The sequence below is a fragment of the Oryctolagus cuniculus genome, chromosome 15, assembly GCF_051225735.1.
Source record: "Oryctolagus cuniculus isolate XC-2025 breed Fujian yellow rabbit chromosome 15, ASM5122573v1, whole genome shotgun sequence".
In the NCBI taxonomy this organism is placed as follows: Eukaryota; Metazoa; Chordata; class Mammalia; order Lagomorpha; family Leporidae; genus Oryctolagus; species Oryctolagus cuniculus.
The window spans coordinates 11,083,908-11,106,490 of NC_142881.1; the positions used below are offsets into that span (position 1 = coordinate 11,083,908).

A 22,583-nucleotide genomic window follows, 5' to 3' on the forward strand; every position below is an offset into this window, starting at 1 on the left:
GGGTGTGGACCTTGATCCTTTGCTTCTGCTGTGCCCCACTTTCCCATCTGTAAAGTGGGCATACTAACCACGCGAGTGCTTTTGTGAAAACTGAATGATTTAACCTACAAAGGAAGCTCCAAGCAGTACCGGTACAAGGCGAACAATTTGCAAGTGTTAACTCTTATTATTCCCTAATACAGATGAATAGGAAGATGAGGTCCTTGAAAAACAAGTATTTGACATGCCAACTTAGAAAGATCTAAAATGATGTAAGAGCCCAGGAGCTTAAAAAAAAAAAAAAAAAAAGACAAAATCCTTTTACGTGTTGCAGCCATGTTTTACAATTGAACTAAACACAAAGCAGCCAAGAAGGCTAAAGAAGCAAGTGTTACCTGAAACTGCTAGGGAACAGGTGGAATATTTTTTCTCCAACCTTTGCATTCCAGCAAATCTTGTGTAATCCATCCAAAATGGACATTTTTATCAATGAAAAGAGGTGGAAGAACACTGGGACTTTGTGAGTCCAAGCACCCAGAATTGGGCAGCTGTGCAACCTTGATTTGGCTTAACTCTGAAGTTCAAAAGCACGCCTGCTTGCTGGTGGATCAGTTATTTATCTCTCCTGTACACTGCTGGACTGATTGTGACCTTTAAAGTGTCCTCAGATGGCTGAGGAATCCCGTCTTTGGCTCGCGGGGGGGGGGGGGGGGTAGCAGACGTCTCCTGGGCAGGGAGCCCTGAGTAATGGAGACGGCCTGTTAGTTAAAGGACCATCTCGAGAGCAGTGCCTGAAGGAGTGGATCAATCTCGTTGGAGGTTAATGACTTGCAGAAGGGAATGCCATTAAGTGAAGGGGTTTGCAAATGCGGCCCCCTCATGCTCTGTCTGTACTGATGCATTCAAGAAGAATTTTAAAAGGGGGCATCTGAGCCAGGTGTTTGGCCTAATGGTTAAAATGCTGGTTGAGATGCCTGCATCCCATATTGCAGTGCCGGGGTTCGAGACCCACCTCTGATGCCTGGCTCCAGCTGCCTTCCTGCTCCTGCAGACCCCGGGAGGCTCGGGTGATGGCTGAAGTCACTGGATTCCTGTCACTCACGTGGGAGACCTGGATTGAGTTCCCAGCCCCTGACTTTGGCCTCAGCCCAGTCCTGGCCACTGTGGGCTTTCAGGGAGTGAACCGGTAGGAGGGAGTTTACTCTCCCTCTCTGTCTGTGTCTCTCAAAGGAATTTTAAAGATAAAAAAGGGAGGGGGGCATAGCCAAAAGCCTTAATCATATCTCAAAGACCCTCAGGGAGTCTTGGAAAAATTCACACCAGCGTTTCTGGGGGCCAAAGGCAAACACAGAAAAGCAATGGATGGAAGAATCTTAGATGCTTCCTAGGGGGACAGAAAGAGGCAAAAAGGCAAAAAGGAATTTCTCTCTACTCAGGGCGCCAAAGCCAAGGCAGCAGTAGCCATGGGTGATGAGAGAAAGCTCCACGCCGTCTAAAACAGCATGAGGTTTGAGCCCAGAGAGGGGGCCGCCCAGGGAAGGAAGGGCCCATTGGCTTTCAGGCTGCGTTCCAATGAGTGCTGGGGTCTCACTGAGGTGGTCCTGGTGAGGACAGGGGACAGCTGCCCTTGCACATAGATCCTGAGAAGGCTCCCACCCAGTGATTCCTTCGTGGGCTCACTCCGGATGGGTCCTTCCCTTTTCTGGATGTTTGCTTGGAGTCTTTCAGGGGCTTGGCCCAGATGCATAGGTTTTTAGGCTCTTAAAACTTTTTTGCTGAAATGAAAGCTGCTGGGGCCGGCATCGTGGCACAGTGGGTTAAGCCACTGCCTGGCATAGTCACCAGCAACCCATATGAGCATCCGTTTGAGTCCCAGGTGTTCCACTTTCCATCCAGCTACCTGCTGAAGAGCCTAGGAAAGCAGCAGAAGATGGCTGCCCAAGAGCTTGGGCCCCTGCACCCAAGTAGGGGACCCAGATGGAGCTCTAGGCTCCTGGCTATGGCCTGGCCCAGCCCCAGCTGTTGTCACTGTTTGGGGAGTGAACCAGCAGATAGATGTCTTTTTCTCTCTGTTTCTCTCTGTCTCTCTTCCTGCCACTCTGCCTTTCAAATAAATAAGTCCTTTTTTTTTTTTTTTTGAATTTAAGATTTATATATTTGAAAGTCAGAGGTGCAGAGAGGGAGAAACAGAGAGAGATCTTCCATCCACTGGTTTGCTCCACAAATGACTTTAATAGCCAGGGCTGGGCCAGGCTGAAGCCAGGAGCCAGGAGCTCCATCCAGGTCTTCCATGTGAGTGGCAGGGGCCCAAGCACCCAGGTCATCTGCTGCTGCTTTTCCCAGGCCATTATGAGGGAGCTGGATCAGAAATGGAGCAGCCGGGACTCAAACCGGTGCCCATGTGGTGTGCTGGCATCACAAGGCGGCAGTTTTACCTGCTATGCCACAAGGCCAGCCCTCAAATAAATTAAAATTTGTTTAATGAAATGAAAGTTGGCACAGACCCCATTGTGCACAAGTGATTAGAGCATGAAATAAAGGCAGGGATTTAGCAGTTGTCTACCAGTGGGGCCGGCTTGGATTTCTCAGCACACTCTTGGCCAAGCAGGAATCCACTGTTGCATTTCCTTGCAAGACTGTGTGGCACTGAAAACCCACATATGGTTTGCCTTACTATTGCAAAGAATGTCCAAGAGTTCTGGAGTCCTTTCAGGCCGAGGTTGACAACTTACAGCCAAAGTCGTCATTTTAGGGGCGAGAGAAGCTTGTGGCTGCCTGAAATTGGTCCTGGATCAACAAACTTGAGTCTCTGTGTTTCTTTACTTACGAGGTCTGCTGGGGAAATGGAGTAAGCTGTCAATCCGTGCTCCCTGCTCAAGAGCAGAGGAGTCGGTGGAATGCTTGGCAGAGTGAACCCTGCTGCAGAATTTCTTGTCCTGATGATCTTTTAATTTGATTTGTGCCTTGTGGGGAAGAAACTCCGAGTTCAGGAGCTTGTCATTCCAGCATTTGCAAAGAGGGCAGGGACCTGACTTCGTACCCGTGACCACCAAGTCCACTGGGTGATGTGGTTGAGTCCATTTACTTTTTGATGAGCAGCATGGATTTGTCCCAGATGAGTACTGAGGCACAGTCTCTGCTGGGTTTCTGGGTTCTGCTTTCTTTTTATTTAAACCCAAGTTCAGCCAGTGAATGCTAAAACCCAGGTATGTCCCGAGGTGCTGGCATGCAAGTCTCAGCCAATGAAGAGACTGATGAGTAGTTTAGCCCCAGTGAACATCAGGGGTCTTGGATTTGTTACTGTGAAGTTCAGTGTGTTTTGAAATGAGTTTTCTCCAAAAGCATTGTTAGCTGTGTGGTCCCTACTTATTTGCAGCAATTACTGTCTTTTGTAAAAGGTATTTATTTATTTGAGAGGCAGAGATTGAGGAGAGAGAAAGAGGGAGAGAGAGTGTTTCTATCTGCTTGTTCACCCCTGAAGTACTAGGGCTGAGCCAAGTCCAAGGCAGGAGTCCAAGCGAGTCCAGGTCTCCCATGTGAACAACAGGAACCCAGTCACTTGAGCCATTACTGCACATCCCAGGGTCTGCATTGGCAGAAAGCTAGGGTCAGGAGCTGCAACTGGACATGAACCCAGGTTCTCCAATGTGGAATGGAGCTCTTCACTGCTAGACTACACGCCCACCCAGTGATGAATATTTTTAAAACTTAAAATTTATTCTTTAAAAGTGATTTGCTTTCCTCATTTCATTAAAAGTTTATTTTCTCCCAGATTCAACCCCTTTTTAAAAATAGGAACATGTTTCTTGCTTTAAAATAATGGCAATGAGGGCCAGCATTGTGATGTCATGGATTCAGCTGTCACCTGAGACCCTTGTATCCCAAATGGGTGCTGGTTTGAGTCCTGGCTGCTCCACTTCGGATCCAGCTTCCTGCTAATGTGCCTGGGAAAGCAGCAGAAACTGACCCAAGTCCTTGGGCCCCTCAACCACTTGGAAGACCCATATGGAGCTCCAGGCTCCTGGCTTCAGCCTGGCCCAGCCCTTGCTGTGTGGCCATTTGGGAAATGAACTAGTGGATGGAAGATCCCTCTTTCTATAACTCTTTTTTTTTTTTAAAGGGTTACACAGAGAAGCAGAGAGAGAGAGAGAGATGTCTATGTGGATGCAGGGGCCCAAGCACTTGAGACATCCTTTGCTGCTTTCCCAGGTGCATTAGCAGGGAGCTGAATCCAAAGTGGAGCAGCCGTGCCTTGAACTGGCACCCACATGGGATGCTGGAGCCGCAGGCCGTGTCTTAACTCACTGTGCCACAGTGCTGGCCCCGAACTCTTATCTTTCAAATAAAATAGATCTTTTTTTAAAAAATAAGATAAATCTTTAAAAAGATCTAAAATTAATGCATAAACTTCCATGATAAACTAAATATCGGTAGTTTAAATAAAGCAAGGATGAGTAACTGTGGGATGCCGAGCTGCGGTGAGCCCCAGGCAAAAAGAAAAAGCAGCAATATCGATCTTCTGTTCATTTGAACTTTGGATGTTTGGTTCACTGTGAATTTTTTGGTATCAAGTTTGTTTTAAATAAATCTTGTATGAAAACATGGTTTATCTTGATGCCTGAGTGTTTTGGCAACTCCCTTCCCTTAGGTTTTGTGTCCTGCTCCACACTTTGCCTTGTGCACCTGCCAGTGAGCTGGGAGCTGTAGAATAGACGAGATGTTCTCTGCACCGCATCATGGCTGCTGCTGAGTCACAGCCCCGAGGCGGGGGACGGGGTGTGGAGGGAAACCTGGGGCCTGCCTGTGCGCTGACCAGTGCGGGAAGGTGTGTTGCATAAGTCTTCATCACCCCGGCCTCAGTTTTCCTATCTGTAAATTGGAGGAACTCTTTGAACCTGCCACGTGCTAGGTCATCACGCAACTTACTGTATGTGAGCCGTGATGGTGATGGTGGCATTGTATCCTGTGATGGGGTCTACGCTCTGTTTTACAGACATCCACGACAGTGATGGTGGCTCCAGCAGCGGCCACCAGAGCCTCAGGAGCACAGCCAAGTGGGCGGCCTCCTTGGAGAATCTGCTGGAAGACCCAGAAGGCGTCAAAAGATTTAGGGTTTGCCTTTTTTCTTGTTAATCAGGGAGGGTGTGTCATGTGCAGAGGTGGGGGAAACAGGACAGTCCTTAACTCTGTCTGTCCCAATCTGACAGTAAGAATGGCTCCGATGTTGTGATGGCTGGTAGCACCCGTGTGGACAGCCCTGGACTGGCACTGAGGGCGTGTGCAGTCTGCTCCTGTGTAGGTGGGAGTGGGCTGGGGTTGGGAGAAGGTCCCCTGCCCATTGCTGCCGGCTGTAGGAGGAGTTGCAGCTCTGTGACACCTCGGGGGTGGGGGGTGGGTTGTCTGAGTTTCTCTGCTGGGACCGTTTGCACCTGGGGGAGTCTCGGGGTGCATCATTGGCAGAGTGAGAGAAGCTGGCAGCGTGGACTTGGTGAAGGGACCCCAGAGGGAGGACCGGTGGTTGGGGAAGTGTTGATGTCACGGAGAAGTCACTTCCTTGGCCACTGGAACCCCCAGGTGACCACATGTGAATTTCAAGGGTCGGTTCCAGCAACTTCTGTCTTTAGGTCTTGAGTCAGACAGGAGGAGCCCTGTGTGGTCAGGCTCTCGGACGGGAAGTGGCAGCCGAGCCAGGGCCCCAGTTCCTGGTGACGCCAGGCTGTGAGCCTCGTCTGGACCTCAGGGAGGTCTCTGCACTGTCGAGCAGCTGGCTGTGCCACCAGCCCTCCGATTTCGGCCAAAAGGAAACACACCTCCGACTTAAAATAGTTTTCTTCCTGGCCTTTCTCGACAGGCCTCCTGTTTTCCTTTCCTTTTGTTTAAAAAAAATGGGCTTGATTTTAGAGGAATGCACTTTGTTTAAACACTGTCTGGAAGGAACTAACGCATCTCCACTTTACTTTACTTTTCGGTAATTTATTGTCAGCTAAGCAGTGTGAGTAGATCCCTGCCTCATTTTTATTCTTCTTTACTACGTCAAAGCCATTGAGGCCAAATGCATATGAAATCCTGGCTTGAACATTAATCCTACTCCTTGTTTTTCAGGGTGGAGTTTTCAAGGGCTGATTGGACCATGCTCAGCTATTGAATTTTGCCAAGTCAGTGCTTGTCAGGAAATGCATTATTTTTTTTTTTTGTAAAGAGAAGATTAAATGAATGGTTTTTGTTTTTATCCATAGGAATTTTTAAAAAAGGAGTTCAGCGAGGAAAATGTTTTGTTTTGGCTGGCATGTGAAGACTTTAAGAAAATGCAGGATAAGAAGCAGGTAACCCTTCCGTTCCTAATGACTCCTGGTCACTTCCCCCTCTCTTCATGGAGTCACAGCTGCTGTTCCAGGAGACTTGGAAATTGTCTAATGGAACTCGGTTCACATTAGACATGAGGGGAAGGTTTCTGCTTCAGATCGGGTCTCCTGTGTTGATCAAATATTAATAATTCAAAAAGGAGTGATTTAGTCCATTTTGAAATGGAGCTATTCAAAGGGACCGATATTTAAAGTAAAAATCACCATTGGTGTCGTTTGGAGATCATCAGCGTGCACGGCTGTGTCTTCATGAATACGTTATGAGGAGGTCGCCCCCAGGGCCTGGCCCGTCTGCATTTCTGGATGCTGTGTGGCGATCAGAGCCCTGCATGCACCTGGGGGATTTGTCCATGTGTCCGTGCGCCTGTCCAGAGCCTCCCGCACAGGAAGCTGCTGACCGTTCTCCCGGGTGGCCGTGTGCTCATTTCAGGGTACCCTCTCGTCGCTCCCCTCTGCTGGGTTTTGCCACTGAAGGTTGGGCATGAAAGGGGTGCATCAGATCACGAGGAAGAAGGCTGTGCACTGGGTGGGTCTCTGTGCAGGGCAGAGCACTGGTCAGGTCCGGGGGAGCAGCAGGTGGTGAGGACAGGGAGCACTGCTTCCTCTCTGCAGGTGGTGAGGACACGTTCCGAGAGGGGCTCCCTCTGGGTTGCATTTTGGTTGCCCTAAAAGCCCTCCCTGTATGACCCTTGGGCTTTGCTTTCTTCTGCCTTCTTCCCCCAGGGCGATTCTGGCTGGGGCCTCCTGGGTAGCGAAGCCCTCTGGGGGAAATGAAAGCAGGCAGGAGGGCCTCTGGGAAAGTGAGGACTCCTGGTTCCCCTTTTTCTCAGCACCTAGGACAGGGCTGCCGACAACCATAGGTGCACGCTGGACCTGCACCTGCTGAGGCCAGGCTCACCCTAAGATTGTAGCTCAGAGTCGAGAGGTGAGCGCATGTGCATTTGTCTGCCTTATTCTTCGAGCGTGAGGGTGGGAAGGCCCAGGTGGCCCGGGGCCTCCCCTGCTGTGTAGATAAGGAAGTCGGTGTTGCCCTGCACCATGCAGAACTGGGGCTTGCGCCAGCACTCCGAGGTCACCCAGGCATCCCCTGTACACTTGCTGCCAGCCCTTGGCACTCCAGGCATCATGGAGCCCAGGAATGAGTTGGAGGAGCATCTTCCGGGGGAGGCTTCGCAGGTGCCACAAGCCTAGAGGTGGAAAGAATGGGGCTGTGGATCACCGGGGAGGCCCCTGGAGGAGTGACTTTTTCTTTTTTTTAAAGATTTATTTATTTATTTGATAGGTAGAGTTACAGAGAGGCAGAGGCAGAGAGAGGGAGGTCTTCCATCTCCAATTGGCCACAATGGCCGGAGCTGTGCCGATCGGAAGCCAGGAGCCAGAAGCTTCCCTCGGGTCTCCCACACAGGTGCAGGGGCCCAAGTGCTTGGATCATCTACTGCTTTCCCAGGCTGTAGCAGTAGTTGGATCGGAAGTGGAGCAGCTGGGACTTGAACCGATGCCCATATGGGATACTGGCAAAGCAGGTGGCAGCTTTACCCGCTACACCACAGCGCCAGCCTGAGGAGTGACTTTTAAGTGCGACCTAAAGTGTGGTGGGGGTGGAGTGGGGAATTCTTCCCCGGGGGAGGGGACAGCACTTAGGGGAACAGGCCTGGGAGGAAGAGCTGAGGGGAGGGAGTGGGGACCCCTGGGGCCTGGGAAAGCTCCTTTGGGACTGTAATGGTGTGGGGGGAGGGTAAGACTGTAATGGTGTATGTCTGGGGGACTGTAATGGTGTATGTGGGGGGAGGGTAAGACTGTAATGGTATTGGGGGAGGGTAAAGCCTCCAGTTCTGCCACCTTCTGGCTTTCTGGCCAGCCAGGCAGATGCTGGATTGCACTTCCTGCCATCCACATCGTGCAGCGCGTCTGTCCCCCAGGCCCACTTCCAAGATGGGCGCCCGTCGGTCCGTCTGTGCAGGAGGCGGAGGCGCCGGTTCTAGCTGTGAGACTTGTTGCGCAGAGGCGGGTCTCTGACTCCAGGCCCGGGCATTCTCTCGTGGGCCCCGCAGGTTCTGAGCTGTCAGTGATTTTGAAGGTGGAGGAGGATGGAGGCGCTGGGAGCAGCCGTCCAAGTGAATTTCACAATCAGACTTAGCACATAGGGTCGGGCAGGCGTCCGTGGGAGGGTTGATCTGTCCATGGCCAGCCTTGCGTCCGTGGGAGGGTTGATCTGTCCATGGTCGGCCTGGGCAGTTCTGGGGCTGATGCAGGTCTCTTGCCCCTGCTGCGGCCTCGGCCGGGCCGATGGAGCGGAGACATGAACACATTTTCTATTCATCTGGGGCTTTGTTCTCGGAAGCGCCAGTGTGGCGGCTCCGTGTCCTGCTGCCTTCCTGTCCCTTAGGAGGGTCTTGACACTGGGCGTGGATCGTGGGGATGCTGGGACGTAGAGGAAGTCGGGAGGGTCACACCTCCTGCCCCCTCCTCGGGTCCCTGCGGTTGCTGTGCGTTCCCGGGCTCCATAGTCAGCAGCTGGCTTTCAAAGCCGTTCTCTTCCTTCTCGTTTTGCTTGTGGTTTAAGATTTTTCTCTCTGGAGCCTCTTCCTTGCGAATTAGCACATGAGCCCTGTGTAGCTGTGAAAGCAAACCAGCATCCAGGTCTCGTAAGACCTCAGAAAAAGCTCCAGCGAGGTGCTTACTCTTTAGCTGCCCCTGAATTCATTCACTCATTCATGAATCAGCACCTGGAGGAGGGTGCTTCAAAAATGTCATGGGGGCAGGTGCTTAGCCTAGCGGTTAAGTCCCTCTGTCCCAAACGGGAGTACCTGGGTTCAATCCCTGGCTCTGGCTCCTTGCACAGCTTCCTGATAACACGGACCCTGGGAGGCAGCAGGGATGGCTCAAGTAGTTGGAGCCCTGACAACCACGTGGGAGGCCTGGATTGAGTTCTGAGCTTCTGGCTTTGGCCCTAGCTGTTGTGGGCGTTTGGGGGGAGTGAACCAGCAGATAGGAGCGCTGTCTCACAAATAAATTATTTAAAGCAATATGTAAATATAACTTAGATTGTTTAACATGATGACTTGATCATAGTGCCGAGTGTGATTTGGAGTTTTACTTTTAAAGGTGTTTAGAATTCCCGGGGAGATAGCTACTCCTAGTGGAAGCCCATTCCCTCCCTGAGTGGATGGGGGGTCCCTTTCCTTCCCCCCTCAGTGCCCCCCAAAGCTCAGACACCACTAGGTTTAGGTTGTTTTCCAGCCTTGGCCTGTGGCACAAGTCTGAACACGGCGCCTTTGCTATGGACTTGAGTCCAGCTCAGGCCTGGAGGGCTCAGCTGCCCCTTGTGTGGTTTGGGGACCTGGCCTCACCTGCCCGGGCCTTGGTTCCTTCTCCCGTGAGTTAGAGGGCAGAGGCCCAGGGGGTCCCCCCCTGCTTGAGGGGCCTCAGCCCAGAGCGCCTCTGGCAGTGGCAGTGACTGGTCCGTGGACCACTCGAGGGGAGTGGGGAGTGGGGAGAGTGGGCGTCATCCTTGTTGCCTTAGGAAAGTGCCAGTAGCGCGTCTTTCTTTTCAAAATCGGGAAATGAAACCCAGTGCGAGAGCAGTGTTTTGTGTCTGAGAGGTTACTGTGTCGCTTTAAAACTTGACATTTATAAAAAAATCATCTTTGCCCTTCCAACCTCTTAGATCCCCTTCAGGAGTGAGGAATGAAAATCTGAACGGAACTGTCAAAATAACAGCAGTGCCTGCAGACAGTGCGTGATACTTACACTTCTTTGTCCCAGGCACTGTGCCAAGAACTTTTATGTGGATTATTTTATGTAATCAACAAACTCGTGAGACAGATGGTATTATTCTCATGCCCAAGTTACGGCTGAGAAAACTGAGGTTAAGGTTAAAATGAATACACGTAGAGTAGAATCGGGACGTGAGCTCCGGGCTCTTACCTCCCAGCACGAAGCCACCTGGACTGCTTTGTCTACATCTCCTGGTTGTTGATGTTGTTTTTCTAGACAAAAGCCATAGATGGCTGTGGCTCCTCCATCACTTTTTTTTTTTTTTTTTTTGACAGGCAGAGTGGACAGTGAAAGAGACAGAGAGAAAGGTCTTCCTTTGCCGTTGGTTCACCCTCCAATGGCCGCTGCGGCCTGCGCGCTGCGGCCGGCGCACCGCGCTGATCTGGTGGCAGGAGCCAGGAGCCAGGTGCTTTTCCTGGTCTCCCATGGGGTGCAGGGCCCAAGCACCTGGGCCATCCTCCACTGCACTCCCTGGCCACAGCAGAGAGCTGGCCTGGAAGAGGGGCAACCGGGACAGAATCCGGCGCCCCAACTGGGACTAGAACCCGGTGTGCCAGCGCCGCAAGGCAGAGGATTAGCCTAGTGAGCCGTGGCGCCTCCATCACTTTTAGACGGGATCTGTCGACTTCCTGGAGCTGAGGTTGCTCTTATATCCCTGTCCACTGTATTCATCATTTACATTATTTAAAATATTTTTTTCTTGAGAAGCAGAGAGAGTGAGAGGGAGAGAGGGAGAGAGGGAGAGAGGAAGAGAGAGCGCACTTCCATCTGCTGGTTCACTCCCCAAATGCCTGCAATGGCTGAGGTTGGGGTTGGGGCTGGACCAGGGCCAGGGCTGGGGCTGAAGCCAGGAGCCGGGAACACAATTCAGGTCTCTCATGTGGGTAGTGGGAACCGTCACTGCTGCCTCCTGGGGTCTGCATTAGTAGGAAGCTGGAGTCCGGAGCTGGAGCCAGGCATCCAGTGTAGTACTCTGATGTGGGATGCAGGCTTCTCAACAGGTGACCTAATCGCTTTGTCAAGCTCCACCTCCTAATTTTATAAAGTATTTTAAGAAGCTTTGCGCGTGAAACAAAGTTTCATAGCATGGAATTTTCCATTGGTGGCATGTCAGTGCAAAAAATGTTTTGGATTTTAGATTTTGGATTTGCAGATTAGGGACGCTCAACCTGTAGCTCCCTCAGAAAGGGAACCCGGTGGGTAGACATGGAAAGACCTGGTAGGGTAAAAATGTTACTTTCCCAGTTCTCTCATAATCTGATGGAGGGAGGCCAGCACTGTGGCGTAGGGCGTGAAGCTCCTGCCTGTGACACTAGCATCCCACATGGGCACCGGTTTGAGTCCTGGCTGCTCCACTTCTGATCCAGCTCCCTGCTAATGCACCTGGGAAAAGCAGTGAAAGGTGGTTTAAGCTCTTGGGCCCCTGAACCCACAGGGAAGACCTGGAAGAAGCTCCTTGCTTAAGCCTAGCCAGCCCTGGCTGTTGCAGCCATTTGGGGAGTGAACCAGTAGATGGAAGATTGATCTCTCTCTCTCTCTCTCTCTCTCCCCCCCCCACTCTCTCTGTAACTCTGCCTTTCAAATAAATAAATACATCTCTATTTATTATTATTATTATTATTATTATTATTTAGTGAGATGGAGAGACAGAGAGAAAGTTTCTCCCTTTTCCGTTGGTTCACCTTTCAATGGCCGCCGCGGCCAGCGCATTGCGCTGATCTGAAACCAGGAGCCAGGCACCCCTCCCGGTTTCCCACAAGGGTGCAGGGCCCAAGCACCCGGGCCATCCCCCACTGCACCCCCGGGCCATAGCAGAGAGCCAGACTGGAAGAGGAGTAACCGGGACAGAATCCAGAGCCCCGACTGGGACCAGAACCTGGGGTGCCAGCGCGGCAGGTGGAGGATCAGCCCATTGAGCCATGGCGCTGGCCAATAAATAAATCTTTAAAAAAAATTGGATGAAACATAGAATTCTAGGTTGACACTTGGAATTTTGAAAATTGACTATCTTCCACTTTTGTTAAAAATCAGTATTTTGTATGTAAACTGTTTTGTTTTGTTTTTGAGATTTATTTTACCTTATTTGAAAGGCAGAGTTACAGAGAGAGAGAGAGAGAGAGACAGAGACAGAGACAGAGACAGGGAGAGAGGTCTTCCATCCACTGGTTCCCTCCCCAATTGGATGCAATAGCCGGGGCTGGGCCAGGCCAAAGCCAGGAGCCAGGAGCTTCTTCCAGTTCTCCCTCATGGGTGCAGGGGCCCAAGCACTTGGGTCATCTGCTACTGCTTTCCCAGGCGCATTAGCAGGGAGCTGGATCAGAAGTGGAGCAGCCGGGACTTGAGCAGGTCCCGTTTAGGATGCCCATGTTGCAGGAGGCGGCTTAACTGGTTACACCACAGTGCCAGCCCCTGTTTTGTTTTGTTTTGGTTTTTTTTTTTTTTTTTTTTTTTTTTTTTTTTTTTTTTTTTTTTTTTGTTTTCTTTGCTTTTTCCTCTCTGGAATAGAATCGAGTCTTCTTTTCGTGACAGTATTCCCAACTGTAAACTCATGGGGCGGGCGCCGTGCACAGCCTCGTGATCTGGACACCCGTAGCCCGGGAAGCATCCTCTCGCTGCTGCTTTTTAAGTGACTTCTTCCTTATGTTTTTCTCCATTTTTCCCCAGCGATGGTCCCTTTCCTCTGATCAAGCCCTTAATTTTCTTTTCCTCTTAATTTCCATCTCTTTGGCTTTCGGTTTATACTTCTGGATATCACGACCTTTATCTCAAATCTGTCTGTTTTCTCCTGACAGGACCCTCTACCCTTGCTGGTGGGCCACAAGCACCACATGTTATGAATCAAACACATCTCTGCCAGTTGGCCTGGGGGAAGCTGCTGGGGTCTGAGTGTGAATGTCACTGAAGCCCCCCTCTGCCGTTTCTCATCTTTGCCCTCCACGTTCTCTGTTCTGCAGCTCTTTTTCCAGAAGCCCCCAGGGGTAGAGGGAGAGTCCCCTGCCTGCTCAGGGGTGGGGTAGGGGCTGAGGACCTGGGGTCGGACAGCTTCTTCCTGCTACCCTCCTTGGCACCACCGTCCTGGTTGTGCAATGCCCCTGGGCCTGCCATGACGGGACGCGGCTCTGGCTCTGCCGCACCCCTGCCCCAGCCTGCGGGTGCCCAGCTCTGTTCTTGTTCTCTGCACAGTCACCTGCTTCCCTCCAACCGCTTTCCATTTCCTGAGCCGGTTCTCGAAAGTGTTCTGCATCCCGTCCTTGGTATTTTCTCTGCCTCGTTCTCTTTCTTAAGTGGATATTAACAGAGTCAGCAGTCTGATCCTTTAACTCTCTTACGTCTTCTGTCCCATGGCCCATCTCTGGCAGAGGGACAGGAATGGGCTGATGGGGGCAGAACCTGGTAGCAGACAGGATGTGGGGTGAGGAGGCGTCGAAGGGGTTCCCAGTTTCCAGCTGCCTGGGGTAGAGACTGCAGGACCCGCTCCTTGCCTTTTGGTTAAGTCTGACGTGTCTGGTCGATCAGTGCCCACATTGGTAGAGTCAGGGGGCTAGCAGCTAAGACACTGATGGACCACTTTGGGGGGCCTGGTTCGATACCCAGCTCCGGCTCCTTGTTAATACAGCCTCCAGGGGCCAGCAGTGATGTATCAAGCGACTGGGTCCCTGCCACCCATGTGGAGAGCTGGATTGATTTCCTGGCTCCCACTCCAACCCTGACCATTGCAAGCATCTGGGGAGTGAACGAGGGAATTGAAACTCTGTCTCTCTGCTTATCAAATTAAAAAAAAAAATCAAAGTTGGCTACTTGGACCAGGTGCTTGGGGAGAGTGTTGGGTTGAACCTTGGGAGAGAATGGAACAGTCAGCCAACTGGGAAGAGCTCTGGGGAAGGGGCAGAACAGGAGACAGGGAGGTGGCGGAAAATCCCGAGACCAGACTCTTTAAAGATTTATTTATTTATTTGAGAGACAGAGTTACAGACAGAGAGACAGAGAGAAAGAGATCTTCCATCTGCTGGTTCACTTCCCAAATGGCCAGGACGCAGGAGCTGGGCCAATCCAAAGCCAGGAGCCAGGAGCTTCTTTTGGGTCTCCCACGTGGGTGCAGGGGCTTACGCACTTCGACCATCCTCTGCTGCTTTCCCAGGTCAGCAGTAGTGAGCTGGATCAGAAGCGGAGCAGCTGGGACTTTGCTGGCACCCATATGGGATGCTCGTGCCACAGGCAGAAGCTCAACCTTCTATGCCACAGCGCTGGCCCCCAAGGGCCAGACTCCTACAGAGAGGGATCAGAAGAGGAAGAGGTGGGAACGGTGGGCCAGGCCAGGGTCCAGGGGGCGCCCGTGGAGCACATCAGTGAGCGGACCAAGCCGGGTGGGTGGGAACCAGCACCAGCGGGCTGAGTGACTGCGAGGGAGGCGGTGAGACACAGGGCACCCTTTCTTCGGAGATGTTTCCCTGAGAGTTTGGGGGTGCGGAGCTATCAGGGCTGTGAAGCCGAAGGAGGCTTTGCTTCATTTTCCCGTTGGGGGCAGGTTGAGCGCGTCTCCTGAATGCGGGAGAAGAACCGGTGCAGCAGGCCACGCCCTCCCAAGCTTGGAGCTGCCCGCGGTGGCCTCTGAGCAGGTGGAGAGGCTGGGGCTGAGGAAGGCAGCATTTGCTCCTCCTGCGCATGCGTTCGCTGGCAGCAGGCTCTGGGTGCTGACTTCTGGGCAGGGCCCTTCTCCCGCGGCTGCGGGGCACAGGTGGTGTCCCCGCGAGGGCGAGGTCTGTGGCCTGGGCTGTGGCCGGCACACGTGCAGCGTGAGAGAAAAGAAACCAACTGCCCTTCCCGCCCCGCACTGGGCGGCTCTTGGGTTCTTAGGCCCCTAATGGCCGCGCTAGGGTTAACAGAGCTCTGGAAAAATCTACTGAAATAGCTCCACAGACTGGTTCTTCTTTTCTGTCCAGTGTTCTCAGCCGGGACAGCAGGCCTCCCCGTGACTGGCCTGCGGTCGCCAGTCTCAGGGTTTCCCTTCCCAGTCATGCTTCCTATCCCCACCGAGATAAGCCCTGCCACACCACAGGCCCGGCACGTGCTCTGCCGCCCTGGGCACCCACCCTGCTCTCCGGCAGGGACTCGGGAGGGGCTGAAGGCCCTGGGACTTACAGACCTGTGGTCCTGGTCCCTGCTTCCTCTCCTGGGCCCTACCTATTCCCCCCTGAGCCTCAGTGGTCTCAATATACTCCGGAGAACCAGGGTCCGCTTTGCACCTGTGCACAGGGCTGGGCTGGGCTGGGGTGGGGGGAGGGGACCGCATGCTTTCGGCCCCTGGAGCTCTGTGTGGAGTTTGCTCCTCTAGCCGGCTGAAATCGGACATTTACGAAGTAGCTTTCAAACAGGAAGTGGTTTTCCAAAAATATTCCTTCCTGACAGTGGGGGTGGGAGGAGGGCGGCTAGTGGCTTCGGGGAGCCATTCCCAAGTACTGCTATGCCTGGATCTCACCCCCGGACCCCAGGCCAGTCCTGGGCCCCTGGTCTGGTGTCAGTTCACTGCTGGTCAGGGAGGGCCAGGCCGCGCCCCGGCCAGCTGCCTGCAAGCTTGGGACAGGCTGGCCTTCTTGGGGACAACGGAGCTGGACAGGCCTGGGCCTCTTGGGGCCAAAAAGGGACCACCGTCCCCCTGTCTTCAGGCCCCCGTTATTGAAACCTTCTAGTGGCTTCTCTAAGAGCCAAGATTTTCAGCACCTGGGGTTCCCTAAGCCCTGCTCTGCAGCATGCCTGGGGCACCAGGTGGGTGCTGAAAGGGGGGTAGTTTTCCAGACCCCCCCAACTTCCTCCACCACCCCCAAATCATAGCTGGGTGGCTGCACGTCAAGGCCTCTGCCATCTGCCTCACAGTGCAGGGTAAGGAGACACGTTGGAGCGACTGTTGAGAGCAACAGCCCCCATCCGGGTGCTCCTGCACAGGAAGTCTCCTTTCTCTGAAAGAAAACAGAGCTCTCGGGGGAAGCCCTGCAGGAGCAGGCGCGCTGGGTGCCGTCCCCTGCCCATCAGCGCGTGGGCCTGGGCTGCGTGGTTGGGTTTTGGGCAGACAGGAGTGCAGACAGGGGGCATCTTGGAGGCAGTGGGGGCTTCAGGAGGGCTGTGCTTCCCAGCAGGGCTGCACCTGGGAATTCAGGCAGACAGTGGAAGCGGTCCCCACAGCTTGTCCTCAGTGCCTCGTTACCAGAAGGAAGGAACCCCCTGCCTGGGAAGGCCGAGGGGTCTCCCGCCAGTGTGGACGGAGCACATCCGAGGGCTCGGGAGGCAGAGCAGGCCTGAGCTCCCTGGGAGCTTCCTCAGCCGCATCACGTGTCCCGGCCCTTGTGCTCACCTGGCAAGGGACCTGCCGGGGATGGCACTGGGTTGTGTGTTCAGGGGATTGAGGAAACGGAACCACACCTAGCACGTGTCTGATAGCTGTAGGATATGTGTGCATCATTTAATTTGATTTTTTAAATTGTGGCAAAATGCACATTACACAAAATTTACCATTTAAGCCATTATAGGCCCTCATTATAGCATTTCACACATCTGCAAGTGCACATGCAGTGGTGTTGGGTACATCCTCAGAGTTGCACAGCCGTCATCACGGTCTGCCTCTGTAGCTTTGTCATCATCCAGGCAGAGCCCTCACTTCTCCACTCCCTAGCCCCCCGCAACCACTGGGCTCCTGCTGAGTGGATTTGCCCATTCTGGATATTTCTTATGCATGAAGTCACGCAGTATGGCCTTCTATGCTGGACTGGCTTCTTTCTCCCTCTCCCTCTCCCCCTCCCTCCCTCCCTTCCTTCTTTCAAGATTTATTTATTTGAAAGGCAGAGTAACAGAGAAAGAGAGGGAGAGAGATCTTCCATCTGCTGATTCATTCCCTAAATGACCTAATGGCCAGGGCTGGGCCAAGCTGAAGTTAGGAGCCTGGAATTCCATCTGGGTCTCCCACGTGGGTGCAGGAGCCTGAGCACTTGGGCCATCCTCTGCTGCCTTCCCAGGCGCATTAGCAGGGAGCTGGATCAGAGGTGGAGCAGCCAGAATTAGAATCTGCTGCCCTAGGACTTTTTTCATTTAGCACTGTTTCCACAGTCCATACAGGTTATAGCACAGCTCAGTATTTTTTTAAATAAGGATTTATTTATTTGTTTGAAAGGTAGCGTTAGAAAGAGAGAGAGAGAGAGAGAGAGAATATATATCTCCCATCTATTGGTTCACTCCCCAAATGGCTGTAATGGGCCATAGCTGGGCTGATCCGAAGCTGGGAGCCAGGAGCTTCTTCTGGGCCTCCCACATGGGTGCAGGGGCCCAGGCACTTGGGTCGTCTGCTACTGCTTTCCCAGGTGCATTAGCAGGGAGCAGGATCAGAAGTGGAGCAGCCGGGACTTGAACATATGGAATGCCGGCGCTACAGGCAGAGGCTTTACCTACTACGCCACAGTGCAGGCCCCTTGGCTCAGCACTTCATTCCTTTTCATGGCTGAGTGATAGTCCCACGGTTCCTCACTTTGGAGGATTCCCAAGATGACCCTAAGTGTTCTGAATGCTCACTCTGCCTTCATTTGCAAATGGCTAGCAGAGCAGTTTTGTGACTGGAGAGGTGGCTGTAGATTCCTGGAAGGGAGCAGGGTCAGGACTGGGCTGCCAGGAGCTCCCCGGTGGAGCTGGGCTGCAGGTGGCAGCTGCTTTCTTGCTGTGGCAGCAACATCTGAGCCTGGCGGGGGGGTGGGGGGGGTGGGGGGGTGGTAAGCTGGGTTCAAGCCAGGAAGGGCTGTGCTTGGAGATAACACCCACCCCACCATGTCCTCCAGATGCAAGAAAAAGCAAAGGAGATCTACATGACCTTCCTGTCCAGCAAGGCCTCATCACAGGTCAACGTGGAGGGCCAGTCTCGGCTCAATGAAAAGATCCTGGAGGAGCCGCACCCGCTGATGTTCCAGAAGCTCCAGGACCAGGTACTCACTCCCCTGCCTGCACCTGGATTGGAAAACCTGCAGTAAGCCCAGGCCTGGGAGCCCTCAGGGACACCCCACCTGCAGGACACACTGAGGGGTCGTGGTGTGGACAGGCAAGGACACGGCGCCCCCAGGCTCGGGGTGACCCGCAGGAGTCTCCCTGCCACCTGCCGAGTCCTGGTCTATACACAGTGTGAACATCAGGGTTCTGTTCTTTCTCAACCCAGATGGGGAGGGAGGCTGGGAGCCGGTGGAGGAACCAACACTGAGGAGGCGCCGTGTGGTTACTGCCGAAGGTAGGGGCGGACAGAAAATCCAGAAAGCAAGCACAGGGTCTCACAGGGGCAGGGAGCCCGGGGCTGTTTCTGTGGACCATTCAAACGCTTCCACCTGCTTCTCCTGTCAGCTGGATCAGTACACGACCCCTGCGCCAGGTGCAGAGTGAACGGTACTGGGCAGCACCTTGCACCTGCACATTACAGGGGAAATCAGCCTGGTTTGTTTGTTTTAAAGATTTATGTATTTATTTGAGAGAGAGAGAGGTCTTCCATCTGCTGGTTCACTCCCCAAATGGCTGCAACACCTGCGGCTGGGCCGGGCTGAAGCCAGGAGCTTCTTCTGGGTCTCCCTCATGGGTGCAGGGGCCCAAGTATTTGGACCATCTTTTGCTGCTTTGCCCAGGTCATTAGTAGGGAGCTGGATTAGAAATGGAGCATCAGGGACTCATCCAGGGGCCATGTGGGATGCCTGCATCTCAGGCAGTGGCTTTACCTGTCACACCACAATGCTGGCCCCAGAAACTAGGTTTGGCAGGTGGACCCAGGGGAGCGGGTGCTGGTTTTCTGGCACTTAAAGGAGAGGGGCTGCTGTAGATGCCGATGACAGATGTGACTGCTCCTGTTAGGCTCTGTTCCCATGAGCCGGAGGACACAGACCAGGCAGGACTCCTGCATCTTGTTCCAACCGAGGAAGCAAAGGCCTCCCTCGCCAGCACAGGTGGAGACCAGCTTCTTTTTTTATTTTTTATTTTTATTTATTTATTTATTTATTTTGAAAGGACAGTGAGACAGTGGACAGTGAGAGAGAGAGAGACAGAGAAAAAGGTCTTCCTTTGCCGTTGGTTCACCCTCCAATGGCCACCACGGCCGGCGCGCTGCGGCCGGCGCACCGCACTGATCCAATGGCAGGAGCCAGGTGCTTCTCCTGGTCTCCCATGGGGTGCAGGGCCCAAGCACTTGGGCCATCCTCCACTACCTTCCCGGGCCTCTGCAGAGAGCTGACCTGGAAGAGGGGCAACCGGGACAGAATCCGGTGCCCCGACCGGGACTAGAACCCCGTGTGTCAGTGCCGCTAGGTGGAGGATTAGCCCAGTGAGCTGTGGCACCGGCGGAGACTAGCTTCTAATTCAGCGGTTCCCAAATGTGAGCCAACCCGAATCACCTTCAGAGCCTGTTAAAACAGGTGGTGGGGAGTTAACCACTCACTGTGGTTCCCGGGTGGGCGGAGCCAGCCTTCCTGGGCATGCCCAGGTGATGCTGATGCTGCAGACGCTGACCGGCCAGGGTCGTGCACAGAGCCCGGGGCGTGTTCCAGCATCCAAGAGGCCTCGGCATTGGAACACAAGATAGGTGGAAAAATGTAGATGGGAATGGTTCCCAGGAAACACAGTGGCAAGTGCAGATTCCACATGAATTCGGAATGAAATGTGGGTATCAAGGAATTTTAGTTCCCGTTTAGTTAGATGTAAGGGCCTCCTGGAGGTGTTGATGTTGAGCCAGTGGGGAGGGTGCCGTGGGCATGCACTTGGAAGGGAAAGGAAGTGGCAGTGTGTTGAAAAGGAAGCTTTTGTGGGCAGAGTCACATGGAGATCTCCTTCCCCTCCACCCCCGCACCTCAGAATGTCTTCAAAGCTCCTAGCGTGCTTAAAGTCAGGCCGGTGTTGTAGGTATCACAACACTCCCTACCAACAGCTGGCCCGGTGAGCTCCCTGCCATACTTGGCATGTACATGCATATTCAAAGCAGTCCTGGGGAAATGGAATTAAAAGATAAGCCTAGGGGCCAGCATTGTGTCACAATAGAGTAAAGCCACCCCCTGCAATGCCAGCATCCCATATGGGCACCAGTTCAAGTCCTGGCTGCTCCACTTCTGATCTTGCTCCCTGCTAATGTACCTGGGAAAGCAGTGGAGGATGGCCCAAGTGCTTGGGCCCCTGCCACCCATGTGGGAGACTTGGATGAAGCTCCTGGCTTCATCTTGGGCCATCTTGGGAGTGAACCAGTGGATTCAAGATTTTTCCCTGTGTGTAACTCTTTCAAGCAAACAAATCTTTTAAAAAGAAAAAAAAAGTTTATTTTGGTGCAGAAAAATTTGAAATTCATTTGTATTTTTTCCAAATATGCATGTTTCATGAGGTCTTTGAAGACTCCTGGTATGCATGGATTATACAAATTTTAGCACCAAAACAAACTTATCTTTTAACTCCAGTTTTTCCAAACATTTTGTTATACTTCATACCTAACTTTAAAAGGCATACATGCTAAACAAAAGATGCTTGAGAAATTAAAATAAAAAGAAGAAAAAAGCCCTCATGATTCCATAGCTGTAGAGAACCACTAAGTATTACCTGATTTCTAGACTTTCTGTCTTTTTTCCTATATACGCACACGTGCACACGTCTAGTAGATGTGGTTTGCAAACGATTGATGGTAAACAGTGCTTTTTGCCCTTTATTTGAGGAGAAAGAGGCATTGACAGTTGTCCCAAGGCATCATCAGGGGACAGTCAGAGGTTTGGGTTCTGAGCTGTCACAGAGTCCCTGGGCTCTGTTTCACTTTGGAGAAGTGCTTCAGGCCTGGGTAACCATGGAAATGTGGCTCCCCGGAGGCCCCCTCTGGGGCCTGTGCGGCAGAGGGGAACACAGGCGGCAGCAGGTGCTGTCCCATCCACGAAAGCTGCCTGCGGGCTTCGGCTTGGAGCACGCTGGGCTGCGTTCGCACCCTGCTCACCAGCTGGGCGCCTCGTGGGTGGGGCAGAGCTGGCTGTGCCTCCTGGGAGGTGCTGAGGGGGCGGCCTTGGCTTTGGGGGCACAGCTGGAATCTAGAGGGCGGGCCTCCGATCGCTGGGCCTGATATCCATGCACCGTATTGATTTTATTCTTAAATTGTTTAAAATTAGATGGAACACTCCAGTCTGCCCACTTCCCAGATGCCCACAATGGCTGAAGCTGGGAACCAGGAACTCAATCCAGGTCTCCCATGTTGAGTGGCAGGGGTCTAGACCTGAGCCATCACCACCGCCTCCCAGGGTCTGCATTAGCAGGAGGCTGGAGTCGGGATCCAGGGCTGCCGGGTCACATGCCTGCCCGGTGTTTAAAGGAGAGCGTCCTGTGTTCTCACTCAGGTCCTCTTTACTCTTGGTTTCTACATGGTTCTGACAGATCCTGGTTTTTCAGTTCAGAGCAGATTTGAGGGGCCGGAAGGGGTTGTGGCGTGATGGACAGTCAGGACCGCCTTGCCACACGTCACACTGTGGGCATCCCTGAGCTAAAGGGTGGTGACCAAGACGACCCCACAGCACCGAGCCAAAGTTAGGTTGTGGCAGCAAGGACACCCTAAGAGAGGCCTGGGGGCTTGAGAGTTTGCCACCTGGAAGGTCCTTCGAGGGAAGAGGTCATTCACTGATTTAGTTCAGTTCGCACACTCGGCCTGCTTGTGTACCCGGCACTGTGCTGGCTGTGGATAACCTGATGCTGAAGGAAACAGGAAGGCAGACAGCCAGCCTCCTGCAAAGGGCTGGTTTTGCTGATGAATTTCCTGCAGTGTCTTCTTCTATAAAATGTTTTATTTTCAAAGCCCACTCCCTGGAGATCTGTCTCAGTTTGTGGATTTGTTCTTCCATTCATTGCTTTCTGCCACCAGTCTAGATGGAGGGCCTGCTGTGTGCCAGGGACCGAGCTGGGAGCTGTGTGTGTGCAGCGAGGTCCGTGCCTGTCCACCCCTTGAGAACAGAGAAAGAGAAATGCCAGGAAGGAAACACAGCAGCCAGGAGGGGGCTGAGACCGGCAGGGAGGGCTCCTCCGGAGGCTGATCCCCGGCTGTCAGGCGGGCAGGGCCTTCCTGGGACAGGCAGGTGCAAACGCCCTGAGGCAGGAACCAGCTGGGTGTGTGTGCTGGAGTGCAGGGTAGTGAGTGGTGGGCGGGGCCCGAGCTGCTGCCTCCCAGGGTGTGCATTGGTTCGAAGCTGGAGTCAGGAGCCCGAGCCCAGGATGAAGCCCTGGTCCTCTGGCGGCGGCGCAGGCGTCTTAGCTGACTCCCGGGCTGCCGGATGCCCTCTCAAAAGGAACGGGAGGGTGGATGCTGGATGCAGTGGTTCCCGACTGGGGGGCAGCTGGGGACACTGCGCAGTGTCTGGAAACATTTTTGATCGTCACAGCTCGGGGGAGGGGCTTGCTACTGGTGCTTACTGGGCAGAAGCCAGGGATGTGTCTCTGCACTCCACAGTGCAC

At 53.2% G+C, this 22,583-nt stretch overlaps 1 protein-coding gene across 2 annotated transcripts in view; it reads left to right on the forward strand.

Moving 5' to 3' along the window:
• The window catches only part of RGS10 (regulator of G protein signaling 10), a 39,613-nt gene that overhangs the window by 8,066 nt on the left and 8,964 nt on the right, over positions 1-22,583 (forward strand). For both annotated transcript variants that reach the window (XM_051824239.3, XM_051824240.3), the window contains exons 2-4: positions 4,973-5,091; positions 6,216-6,302; positions 17,933-18,076. In XM_051824239.3, coding sequence (XP_051680199.1) covers positions 4,973-5,091; positions 6,216-6,302; positions 17,933-18,076 — 350 coding nt within the window. The remainder of the gene's footprint in view (positions 1-4,972; positions 5,092-6,215; positions 6,303-17,932; positions 18,077-22,583) is intronic.